The 13,320-nt window shown below is 49.1% G+C and overlaps 2 protein-coding genes across 2 annotated transcripts; one reads left to right on the forward strand and one right to left on the reverse strand.

Moving 5' to 3' along the window:
• Window positions 1-1,066: 1,066 nt before the first annotated feature.
• On the forward strand, window positions 1,067-1,510 carry PHALS_06430 (agc rsk rskp90 protein kinase; the record flags this gene model as incomplete). The annotated part of the gene is made up of 2 exons (XM_024719715.1): window positions 1,067-1,147; window positions 1,217-1,510. 2 exons carry the CDS (start codon window positions 1,067-1,069, stop codon window positions 1,508-1,510), a joined length of 375 nt encoding a protein of 124 aa, XP_024584986.1.
• Window positions 1,511-2,820: 1,310 nt separating this feature from the next.
• Window positions 2,821-3,069, reverse strand: PHALS_06431 (uncharacterized protein; the record flags this gene model as incomplete). Its single annotated transcript, XM_024719716.1, has 2 exons — window positions 2,821-2,883; window positions 2,977-3,069. 2 exons carry the CDS (start codon window positions 3,067-3,069, stop codon window positions 2,821-2,823), a joined length of 156 nt encoding a protein of 51 aa, XP_024584987.1.
• Between the last annotated feature and the right edge of the window lie 10,251 nt (window positions 3,070-13,320).

Raw genomic sequence — 13,320 nt, forward strand, 5'->3', positions numbered from 1 at the left:
GAATTGCGTATGTTTATCGTTAGGCTTCATGCCATCACAGGAAGCTGACAACACACCAAAAACACTGGAGAAGGCAGAAGATCCTGCCTTCGCCTTCATCAATGCGAATCCAAGCCAACCTGGCATGACTGCCGTAGTGAAACACGTTCGGGCGGAGCTGAGAAAGAGAAAAGCTGCTACAGGTCTTAACGCTATCAAGCGGCGGCAGTCTAATATTATCGTGATTGGTGAGACGGATGGCGACGAATCGAGCGATGTGTCTGGTGGGGCTGATGAAGTCAAAACTGGGAACAAAATTAGTTCCGATAGTAATGACAGTGCAGATGACGGCAAAATAAAGGCTACATACTACCTGCCGAAGCCAGTACCAAAGCGCAGCAATAATTTTGGAAGCAGTGCTACAAGCGATCAGCCGCAACGTGTCATTTCTGACAAAGACTTTGAATTAATGAAAGTTGTTGGTCAAGGTGGCTTCGGCAAGGTCTTTTTGTGTCGCAAGATCACACCGCCACGCCAAGGCGAGCACTATGCTATGAAGGTACTGAAGAAGCAGCAGGTTGTATCGTCCGGCCTCGTAAATACGACCATGGCTGAACGCAAAATTTTGACGGAAATTTCTCACCCATTTGTTGTCAAGCTGCACTACGCATTTCAAAGTGAGTCGAAATTGTACCTAGTCATGGATTATCTCAGCGGTGGTTCCCTCGCAACACATCTGCGTCGACGCCGAAAATTCCCCGAGGACTGGGCTCGCTTCTATGCCGCCGAGGTCGCGGCGGCCATTGCACATTTACACAGTGCAAACATCATTTACCGCGATGCCAAGCTTGAAAATGTGCTGATGGACCACGACGGCCACGTGCGTATCACCGATTTTGGCCTGTCTAAAGTTGGGGTGTCGGGCCTCAAGGGTGCTACGACTTTTTGTGGTACAGCTGCATATATTGCACCTGAACTCCTGAGAGGAAAGGCTTATGGCAAGGCTGCAGACTGGTGGTCGTTCGGCATACTATTATACGAAATGATTGGAGGAAAGCCACCATACTATCATCGCAACCGTGACATTATGTTCCAGACCATTTTGAAGCAGGACTGGGTCACCTTTTCGCCCAGCTTTTCAGACGCTGCAATCTCACTTATCAATGGGGTACGTAGCTTAATTGTTTTCTTTTGGTGGTGGCCTATCACTGACGTTTTTATGATGTAACTATTGCAGCTACTCACCCGCGACCCAATGATACGTCTTGGGAGTGGTCCTCGCGGAGCTGATGAAGTTTTGACCCATCCATTTTTTGATTGCATTGACTGGCCAGAGCTGCTGGAGCGTCGAATGCTGCCACCATTCAATCCGGGAGTAGGCAAGATGGATACACACTATGCTCCTCGAAATATGAACGAAATTACTGCACGTGACCGCGAGCCCAGTGTGATGATGGCAAAAACTGACCGCCCGAACGACTTTGATGGATTCAGTTTTGTGGGGCGGCCTTCGTCGCTTTCAAATGTGTAATAAAAACCTGCCAGGCAGGATACGCTTGCTGGCTTACTGACACCGATGTGACGACAGCTTAGATACAATAAGTAAGGGAAGAAGAGATAGTGGTTCGACGCAGCCTCGACAGCCTTTTAGAATCCAAGTTCCGGAAAAGGCGCGAGTTTATCTCAGTCTTTATAGCAATAGCAAACCGGCAAACAAGGAATATGCTTAGAATTGGATTCACGCTCAAAAGTACAGCGGGTCCAGATAGTTTTACCCCGCCTAACTTGAATATGTAATTGTTGGTGTAGTTCATGAGCACCAAACGCGAATTACGCGAGAGCAGAAAACTTTGATGCTTTCAGGTACAAAAGCTGATGATGCTGTGGCTTAGCCTGTTTCTTGTCATATAAGCATATATTTTTGCAAGGTTATATACTATTTGTCGAGGGTGCCATCAATTCGTCCAGCAGTACACTTTGCCATTCTTTCGAGCGCGATGGTGTCTACGTTATTCAGACACTGAGCTCGAACAGGCTTGCCGGTCATACTGGGACATACAAACTCATAGTGAACCTGTATTAGGGATTAGGTTGATCAAAATATTCAAACGAATACAAAAACAAATTTCTGAGAGTCAGTGTTTTATCATAATCGATTAAGACGCCCCTATACACCCGCCACTAAGAATCGGAATGATCTAATTTGAGAAAAGTAGATTTACTCTCAGTTGACCCGTTTCGTTAATCAATGTCAATCAGCTGTAGCGCTTGTGAGAGCATGTTCTCACTACCATCAGTTATTCAATTGCGCAATGCAAGTGAGCCTCGCTCACAACAGTCCCTAAAACACAACACACGCTTGTGCGAAGGAAATAATTCCCGACTTGGAAGATTTAAGGGCTTGGAGGTATATTGCAACTGAATGAAATCGAGTTTACGGTTCCTAGAGATACATGCAAAACCCCTAGGCTCCTATGATTCTCATATAAAGGGTGTACAGAGTTTGATCCTTAGCTTGAACTTATAAAAAGATTCTGCGTTTACGGAGTTTGCACCCGAATGATCTGACCTTCAACTTTCGTGAGATATTTCCAGTATAGGTGAATGGCTTACGCTACCCACTTCAAAAGACAGAGACACGTCGGTCTCGTCACCAGTACAAATTTCAGAGTAAAAACCAGAATTCTGCGTCATACAGAATCGTGACGTCATATAAGATGCCACATATGCACTTGGAAACACCATTCTGTATTTTTGTGAATACATTGCGGGGATACCTCCATGTTAATATTCTCATCACACTCAAGTCTATTACTAGACCATGATATCAAGAGTGGGATTTCAAAAGACCGAAGCACATCGTCGTGGAAAGCGTGCCGCCACATCGATTTTAAAACGTCCAGGCTAGACCATGACTCCGGCCACGGCAAATACCAAGGCCAAAGATTAAAAATGTACAAGCGATGCTGTTCATTGAGCACCGCTTTTTAATCTTACCTTTGACGCCCACCTATCGGGAACCTTCGATACAAAGTATATTCCAGCGACTCCACTGCCGAAAAGAGTGACTCCAACGTGTTCAAAATACATGCTTCCCAGTTTCTACGGACAATTACTCAGCACAGACGGATATGAGTCTGATTGCTCAAACGGTGGCACACCCACTTCAACTTAAACCACTAGTATCGATTTATGAAAGGGTCAGCCCCTAGTGCCCGTATCACGCAGCGCCTTAAGCAGTAAGAAAATTATAAGCCCTCAGGTCAAAGCGTCTGTCGCTTTCTGCTCGCTGCCCTGGTCCTGGCTTTCCAGAGCCAGGAACCGTTCTGGTAAGAAGCGACTTCAAGCACGCAGCTTTGCAACCAATGCGCTCGTCATCTAAACCACGCTACCCCCTCGCCACTTATATCAAGCGTTTTGGCTAAGACAGAAAATTCAAGGACGAAGAGAGAGTTAAACAACATATTCAAGAAAGCTACTCACGACTACTATTAACACCAGCCACTGCTCGGACTGTACATTTCATGGTATCGATGCTTGATGTGCATCATCTCTACCGCAGCAAAGGGCTACTTCACACAGAAAACTAACTAGTCCCGAGGGCTATAACTCGCCCGTCAACACCATACCTCCCTTGCTTTGCCGTGGACTGGTGGGAGAGGCCTGGAGATGACCGAGCAATGATGGAGACACTTTGCAGCGGGGCTGCCGTAGATCTTTCGCTTAGAGGAAGCTTGGTTAAGGTCGGTGACCTTCATTCTATACTTAGAACAAGTACAAGTGCAGCGGATCGCAATTCACTCACTACTAGAGTAATTACAACCTTAATGCAAGGCTAGTCAACTCTTCCGTTTCAGAACGTAAACTGTATTTCTCGGTTCTGTTTGCGGCGAAGTCACCTATAAAAGAATTTTTATCGATATAGTAAAACCTAATTCAATGTATAACTACTGATTATTCCAGCCACGTACTGACTTGTTGTTTAAGATTAGCGACACCATTGTGTGGTCACACCATCTCGTATCACTTACACCATTGTGTGATCACACCCTCTTGTGTGACCCACACTCTTCATGTGAAACCCCGTTACACCCATCCCGTCAAGATTGTGAACACCTACAGTTCACAACTATTATCGCTTCGAATGAGGCTCGCGTGTCTAAGATACCACAAAATAAGCTGGAGCTTTTTCACCAATTCTCTGCTTAATGAGCCCTGTGTCGAGGACACAAAAGACCTTCAGCCTCGCTGTTTCGAAAAAAATTACCGCGGCAAGAGCTCGTCTTCGTCTCCCGCACGCGGTGCAACTCTGGGCACCACGTCCGCGAATTTAAGATAAGCGCAGCCCAAGCTCTCGGTACCGAGTTCCGCGCAGCGCATTGTCAGCGGCAGGGTCGCACGACCTAGGGCACAGACGCGATGTCTACTCCCAACAGCGCACTGCGCCCGCCACGGGCGATGGATGACCTCGTCAAGTATTTGGAGGAAGTCGACGACGAGTCAGATGGTCCTTTCCCATGATGGGAAGAAGACGACGAGGTGCCCAAGCGGCGCGACGTGAGCCTTGCTTGAAGTTTGCGGACGCCGTGTTCGTTCCCCAAACTCTCGACTTCCGGGGAAAGTGGTGTCATCACCAACCACCTCGACAAGACACAAAAGCAGCAGCTGGATGCTGTTCGCAGGGTGGCTCTCGTGCGCGCACATTCACGGTTGGCCTTTGACCATCGTGTGGACTTCGGCTTACGCTTGCCGGATCCCGCTTCAGAAGCAAAGGAAGCGATCGCTGAAACGTTAGACGTCTACGAAGTCTGGCCCTTGGCCACTACACAAGCTGAGCTTGACGAATGAAAAGCTCTTCGAGCTAGCTTCTTGTTCCCGCAAGAAATCCTGTACCGCACTCGACTTCGTGCTCAAAGAGGGGGCGCTCCTGTAACCGCAATTTGGACGATTCTGTGGTGCTCGCCCCTGGCGAAACCGCTGTAGATGACGAAGATCTATTTGAGCTATGGCACAGCGGCACCGGAAACATTCATCGCTGTATAAGTCATCACGCTCCTGCGAGATCTATGGTCTCTCATACGGGTGATCCTACGACCGCAACAGCTCAGGGCCATCCTTTGAGCTCAGCCCATGGTCCTTCAACTTCCAGGGATATTGCCGGGAAGAGCAGAGCACCCGACGACACGGAAAGTCATGATTTCTCTGACCATAAGCGTCCACGACGTCTGGGCAGTCTTGCCAAAGTGGCGCTTCAAACTACCACGACTTCTCGAAGTCGGAATATCCCCGTCACTTCAAAAGATACTGGGCTCGACCCTGGCGACAATGTCGACCCACAAGACATTCCATGTGATAGCGGACACCACCAATTCGTCAAGAAGAGTCGGCGGTGGACGATAACGACATGGTCGATCGCTGTCCGGTGAGTCGCGATGCTCTTCAAGCTCTTGAGGACGAGGTCCGACGCGATCGAGACTCCGCTAAGCATCATGCTGAGGTCGCATACCGTTGTGCGGAAGTCCTAGAGAGCTTGAAGCACGTTGTTCACCGGTTGCATCACGTTGAGGAATATCGCGCTCTGTTGGAAAAGCTCAAAGTTGGTGAGCAGACGAATGCGTCGCTCATGTAGAGATGGAGCGCCTGGCGCCGTTGAAGATGGAGATTGTTGCACTCCGTGCTCAAAACCAGTTGCTGGCCCAGCTTCTGGGTGGTCAAGCGCCTGTGGATGTCGCTCCGGCGCCAGCACTTCCCCATGCACTTGCACTGGATATCGGTACGAATTAATCAAGCCCACATAAAACACCGGTTGGGTGCGCATCCTTCTTGGAAGGTTAAGCGTATACGCGAGACTGCGCTTGACCACAACCTTGATAGGTCCGATAAACCGTGGACGTAACTTTGTCTTAAAGACAGCAGAGACTACATGCATAGGATGGCTTTAGTATTTAGTAAAACCAGGTCTCTGACCTCAAAGCTTTTGACAGTTTTTCTAGGCCTTCCGTCTGATTATTCGTTCTGCATGTCCTGGCTTTCAGCCATCGCATCGCGAACGTGTCCTAAGACAATCAACTTGGTAGATAGGAAGTCATCAACTTCTTTACGGACAGTGAGAGGTTTGACATCAGCTAGCTGCTCGGCTATTCCTCCCCCACCAAGCCCTGAACCATGGGATGGCGGCGTCAGCAGGACGCGAGGATAAACAAGCCCGTTCACGTAGAACAGTACACGAATGCACGAATGCACCGCATTGTTCAGAGCGAGCTCTACGAGTGACAGCATGGCGCTTCAGCGCCTCGGAGTCTCAGTGCTGACACTTCGAGAACGTCCTCGACGACGCAATTCACGCGCTCAGTTTGACCATCGGTTTGCGATGGCCCGCTGTCGGCCACGTCAATGTGGTGTCCAGCTCCCAGAAAATTGTCGACCAAAACTTCCCAGTGAAGCGTGAGTCTCTGTTAGAGACAATTGACTCCGGGTGTCCATGCTGTCGAAAGACACGATCGTAAACTCCGTCCCTGTACCCACACCGTCGATGGTGTCCGGGACTGCCGCAACATGAGCCATCTTTCTCAAACGGTCGAAGAAGACCACGACAACCGTGTTACCCCTCCGAGTTCTTCTGCAGACCAAACACAAAGTCCAAATTCAATGACTACCAACACCCGGAGGGTACCGGCAATCTGGTTTACGGTGACGCCGCATCTGGAGAAGGCTTCACCCTTTAACACGTCTCACACGAGCGCACATAGGCGCTCGTCCATTTGTACACCAGTAGTGGCAACTCGCAGAGCTGTAGGTCTTCTCATGGCCAAGGTGATCACTGAGTGACGTGTCATGGGCCTTATAGAGTATACAGTACTTTAAATCCTCATCGTGAGGAACCACAAATCGTTGTGTATCCGTCGAGTCGGTGCTATACTGCAATCCGATATTCGACGAATATCGGTGCAACCATGTACGCAGTCGCGAAGACAACTTCTTGACCGAGTCTCGAAAGAGTTTGCTTCCGAGAGTCCGTAGTAGCGCTACGCACACATCGCCAGCCGTGAACACGACGCGGATAGTATCCGTCACTGACGACGTCACCGTCGTGACATGAGCAATATCCTAATTCGTTCTGCGTGAGCGCATCAGCCAAAGTATTCTGCTTTCCTGGCTCATTCTTCACCTCGAAGTGATATTCTGCGAAGAGGGAGAGCCACCTGGCCATCCTCTGCGAGAGGTGAGGCGACTAGTGCGTAGCGACGCATGATCTGTGTAGATCACAACCGGCTTTGAGCCAAGAAGGTGCACCATAAATTTGACAGGTGCATACTTAATCGCAAGTAATTCCCTGTCATGGACTGTGTAGTTCTTCTCCACAGCCTTAAGCTGATGATATTCGAACGCGATCACCTGATCTTGCCCCTCGGCGTCTGTTTGCAGCAGTGCACAGCCGATGGCAAAGTCCGACGCGTCACAGACGACACTAAATGGACAATCGGGGCCTGGCAACGCCAGTATTAGTGCATGAAAGAGGCCGTCTTTGACCCGTCAAAAGCCTCCCGATGCTCGGTGTCCCAACACCATTCCGTATTTCTCTTAAGGACATTCGACAATGGCCGTACCATTTCTGCATAATAAGTGCTATTCTTGTGCAAGTAGTTGGCGAGGCCAAGCCACTTGCTTATAACCGTTTGGTTCTTTGGCACCGGCCAGTTCACAATGTCCTTGACCTTAGCATGATCCGCTCGAAGGCTACGCTTCACAATGAAGCACCCAAAAAAGTGGATTTCTTAAAGCTGAAGATGCTTTTATCGGCATTACCATACAGCTTATTCGTGCGAATGCACTTGAAAACCACTCTTAAATGGCACTACTGTGGACGAGGATGTCGTCGAAGTATGTCTGGGCATTCGCCCGGTGGGGCCTGAACAACTGCGTCACAAGTCGATTAAATGTTACTGGAGCATTTGACTGCCCTTGGGGCGTCAGCAGCTACTCCCAGAGCATTCCGCTCGGAGTATCGCTGCTGTCAGCGGAATATTACTCGCTCTTATGAGCAATTCGTAATACCCATTGACCAAATCGAGTGAACTGTACTTTGTACAACCAACCATATTGTTCTGGAGACCAAATATTCTAGGATTTGGCATCTGTGCAAGAATGGTGGTATTGTTTAGCTTATTGTAAGCGTGAGCCAAAGGTTAGTACGGATCGAAGAGATCCATCACGATCGACGATCTAGTTCGTGCGTCCAGCGCCATCTAAGTGTCCTCCAGGACATCCTAATCCCGAAGCGACGACGAGTTGACCACCTCTTTTGGTCGTATAATGAAGTTTTCACCGGACAATTCTGTAATCGTGTGTACTTCACCTTACAAATGCATCGGAAATATGATTAACATCGACAAGTTTTCGCGCCCTGACATTTGCTAACAACTCATCGTATCCGTCAACAAGATTTTGGCAAACTTGTTTAAGTTGTCGGCTAAGTCGCCTGCTTTCAAGGCACCACCGACCGTTTCGAAGGACATCTTGTCCAGCTCAAGAAGATCACCCACCACAAAAAATAACGTCACTGTCTTCCTCCCACGTCCTGCCGTTGACGAGTGTGTTTAGCTGTTCGATATCGTCTAATACTGACAGCGTGGTGATATTCTGCTTCGCGACTGATGTGTTATCGCAACTGTTGACAACGTGGTGATATGCTGCAGTGCGACTATCTTTTTCAGCAGCTGTTGACGGCGTGGTGATAGTCGCATTTCAACTAATGTGCTACCGCAGCTATTGACAGTGTGGTGGTAGCCCGCTTCGCGACTGATATGTTATCGGAGTTTATTGGAGGCAGTCGGTAAATTCAATGCAACTCACCCATGTACCGGTTTCATATCGGTACATCACTGATACAGCACGGGTACATGACCGGTATATTATCTCAAGTATATTGTGTGTCACTCACTAATTGGCTAACATAAATCAGGAATCGGTATAGTAAGTCTAGTATATAAAAAGAGTGGCTTAGAGGTAACAGCTAGTTCGTGAACTAAGGACCATAAAATATATTCCCCTTTGAATTCCTTTCTTCCGCACAAGTGTCTTCGCTCGGACGTTTTTGGCGCAGACTCTTCTTTTCAGCTTGCCTTCGCCAAGCTTCGACTTTTCTCACCTTGCACTTTACCAGGTTATGATCCCAAGCTCTACCATGACCTCTGTGCATGACGTTTGGCCAAGGTGGCTATTGAAACGTTTAACAAAACGCCACATAGAGTCGTTACATGCGTGGTGTGATTCTTACCAAGTCGGTTTGGCACGTTGTCATATGCGAAGTCTCGCCTACCTTTACTGATCCTCGTGCAACGAATAATAACATCAAAACATGCGACGTGGGTTGATGCTGATGCGGACTACAACCATGCGGTTGACAATTTCGAAGAAGCTTGGGTTGCTTGGTCTCGAATCAAGACGCTATACTGCGGATCACAAAAGGATGGACGTATCTTTCTCAAGCAACAGCTTTTCAGCATAGAGATGGCAGAAGGCGCAAGCATACTGCACAACTGCAACGAGGTCTTTAACATCAGCGCAAAGCTTAGCAGCATCGGCGCCAAGGTGGAAGACGAAGACGTTACGATATGCCTTCTGCGCAGCCTTAAAGAGCTACGAAAGTATGGTGCTTAGTTTGAGAATCAGCAACGTCGAACTGAGAACGCAAGAAATTGTCAAAGTGCTGACGATCAAAAAATCGAAAGGCAAAGTGCAAAGGCTCTTGTGATCAAGACGAAAAAAACCGCAATGGCGTTTGGTGCAGTGCATGAAACTCGCCAGTGCACGTACTGTGGGGCACACGACAGAGCGGTGCTGAACCAAGCAAAAAGACGAAAATCGAGGCGCTCGACGCGGCGGCTAAGCTCGTGGACGCGGTGCCAACAACGTTCACTATCGACCTGACGATGATCACGATTACGATCGTGTGGCACTCGCGGTTTCATGAGAATGTGCAATGTCAACGGGCAAAGGAATGACCGAAATGTGGGTGATTGACTGTGGTGCTTCGCACCATATCTGCAACGACAGGGCTAAGTTTACGATAGCATGAAGAAGGCGAGCTATCGGTTGTAGACGGCAACAGAGCCAAAATCAAGGGTGTGAGAAAAATTATCGAACGGGTGGTTCTGCCCTGTACGAGCAACAGCGCGTGGCGCTAGCTATCTCCAAACTCGTGGTTCGAGCTCGAGAATGGGCTCTGACGTGCGGCAATTCGGTCAAAGCGGCGTTTTCCTTCTGGGCGGAGCTAAAGCGTCAGTTTTTACGAGTGTTCTCGCAGCCCAACCAGGCATATCGCGTGCGATCAGGTTTCCTTGCTGTCCGACAGGGCAAGAAGAAACTGGTGGATTTTGTCGAAAAGTTGCGTACTCTCGTTGCCGGTGATCCTTCCTAAGGCGGTCACAGTGACTGTCTTTATGGAAAGCCTCCGCACTGGTGTAGCCAGAATGAAAGTTTTTCGTATGCATCCGTCTTCTTTTGAAGAAGTGGCGAACGTGACATCGCATGACGAATTCAGCTTCAAGTCGGTACAACTTGTTGGAGTACACACCCTCAGAGATCGTTGAGCGAGACTGAGCAAATGGATCTCAGCAATGCTGAGAAGAAGGAGGGAGAGCTCCGAGCCGCTGAGCAGCGTGTAAACACCCGACGGTGTTTTGACTGTGGACACACCCGTCACCTTCGAACTGGTTGTCCGTTGCGCAAGGCGCGTGAAGGCTCGTCGAACCAACATCCCACTTTAAAACAACCTGGTATGGCGCGAAAAAGTGAGAACAGCCAGTAGGCGTGGGGCGATCTACAGGGGAAGAACTGAGTTCTACTGTGCTGAAAAGCGGTTGTGGGCAGCAGGGCCCAGCCTTAAAGACCTCCGAGCTCTTAAATACGGAACGTGTGTGGAAGTCGGGCTTGCTGGTCGTAAAAGCGACCGTGAAGGGCTTTGAAAAGACATGGAAGTTCCTAATCGATTACGGGGCGTCGGTCAACTATGCTCAACGCTCCACGATCAAAGGAAGTCAGCTGTATGGTAAGGCGCTGGAAGCGCGGTCGAGTGACACCGCCACTGTTCGCTTAGCGACGGGGACTTGTGTCACTGTGTCGAGGATCCCTGTGAACCTCGGTGTCAGGTTCCTAGACTTTATAAACGTGGAACGCTGTCTAATCTTAGACCTGAATGCAAGATATGACCTTTCCTTGGATTCTTCGACAAGTTTATACACGGGGTTTGAGCTTAGATAAGCCATGGATTCATTGGAGGTGGAAGACCTTGGACGATACGACCGTGTCTCCTAGAAGAGCTTTGGTGTGTCATGAACTCACCTCTGCTAGGAAGCAGATGCACTATTGGCGCGGGCACTGGACTGGGGCAGTCAATGTGCTTGATATTGGAGTATCCAAGTTGTCAAATGCCGAACGTGTAATGGATAAGAGTCCCGAGCGTGGCTCACGGGCTGAACGTGAAGTGGCAAATCACCCACTTGGCGCTGCTCAAGTATTGGAGCAGTCGCTGCATGCTCGGCCAAGGGCCGAGGCAATTAGGGCGGGACCCTTGCGATGCACGTGGAGTGGCACTTAATCCACTGGACGAAGACTGCAGAAATTGTAGATCTTCGTCGGATGTTGTTTATAACATCAAGGCTTTGGTGAAGCAGGGAGTAGGGACACTGGACGACGCCGAGTACGTGTTCCCACTGGTCTCAATGAGACATAAAATCTCTATACAGAGGGGACAGCAAAACTGTATGATATCTGCAAGACGCAGGGCGTCGACCCTGACCCAGGGTGTGTCTACAGTAGACGACGACAGCGCACAACTATATACCCTTGTCAACGGTATGACGGGATAGGAAGACGGCGGCGTCACCCTCGGGCTAATTCCGCTGTGCATTTTCTTCTTGAGCTGGATGGGTTTTCCTTCGAAGAGTTCGGCGGTGCCATGAAGACAGGCAATTAAGCCGACGTGGTCATTATAAGACCGAACGAAGAGATTAAATCGTTGTCGCTTCTGGATAAAGCTGACCTGAAAAACACTAAGAAATTGCTGAACGCACGAAGTGGATTGACGATCTTGAGGGATCGCTCGGATTAGTACTATCCTCTGATAAAGAATTTCAAGACGTCGTCTCTAAAGTCCCGCCGCCGGTCCTACCTCCAGACCGAGGTGTGCGTCATAAGATTGACCTGGTTCCGAGAACCAAATACTACGTAACTAGCCAATGGACCCTGCCTAAAGAGAAGTGTGATGTCATTGACGCCTTTTTCCGTGCGAAGCACGACGCAGGAACGGTGCGTAAAAGCGAGTTTTTCCATTCGACACCCACGTTTTGTGTCCGGAAGCCGAACGGCAAGTGGCCTATCCTTCACGCTTATAATAAGCTATACGCTGCCACCATTTCCACACTAACACTGATTCCTAGAAAGGATGATCTCTAGAACAATATGGTTGGCTGTAATAAGTACAGTACACTCGACTTGGTCGATGAGCATTAGCACTTGCTCATGAGAGCGAGTAATATTCCGCTGACAGCGGTGAGTACTTCGAGCGGGATTCTCTGGGAGTGGCTGGTGATGCCACAAGGGCTGTCAAATGCCCTAGTAACATTTAATCGCCTTGTGACGCAGTTGTTCGGGACGCATCGGGCGTATGCACAGACATACTTTGACGACATTTTCGTTCACTATCGTGCGGAACACGGGAGTACAGATGAGGAGAACCACGTCGTCCATCTAAGAGCGGTGCTTGAGTGCATGCGCACGAAGAAACTGTACGCCAATGCAGACAAGTGCATCTTTGGCGCAGAAGAGTTTCCCTTTTTGGGTGCTTCATTGGGAAGCGTGACCTTCGAGCGGGGTCGGACCCCGCTAACGTCAAGGCCATTGTAGATTGGTCAGTTTCAAATCACCATAGGACTTGCGTAAGTGGCTTGGTCTTGCCAATTACTTGCACAAGTACAGCGTGAATTACGCAGAAATGGCCCGGCCATTATCCAATCTTCTTAAAAAGGTGTTGGAACACCGAACATCAGGAGGCTTTTGATGGGGTCAAAGACAGCGTCCTGTATGCGCCAATTTTGGCACTGCCAGACCCTGATCGTACTTTCAGGCGCTTGGACAATATTTCGAAAAGTTCCCTTTGCGCGTACTTTACACAGACTCTCAATGTTTTAGTTACGATACGAACGTTCAATATGGTCAAACAGAGCGAACAAATGCAAGCTTTGAAATTAAACGAAAATACAAAAGCTTTCTTGCTGTTGAATGCGTCGTCTGTGACGCTTCGGACTTTGCCATCGGCTGTGCACTGCTGCAAGCAGACAC

This window comes from Plasmopara halstedii (assembly GCF_900000015.1).
Source record: "Plasmopara halstedii genome assembly, contig: Scaffold_2956, whole genome shotgun sequence".
Taxonomy (NCBI): domain Eukaryota; phylum Oomycota; class Peronosporomycetes; order Peronosporales; family Peronosporaceae; genus Plasmopara; species Plasmopara halstedii.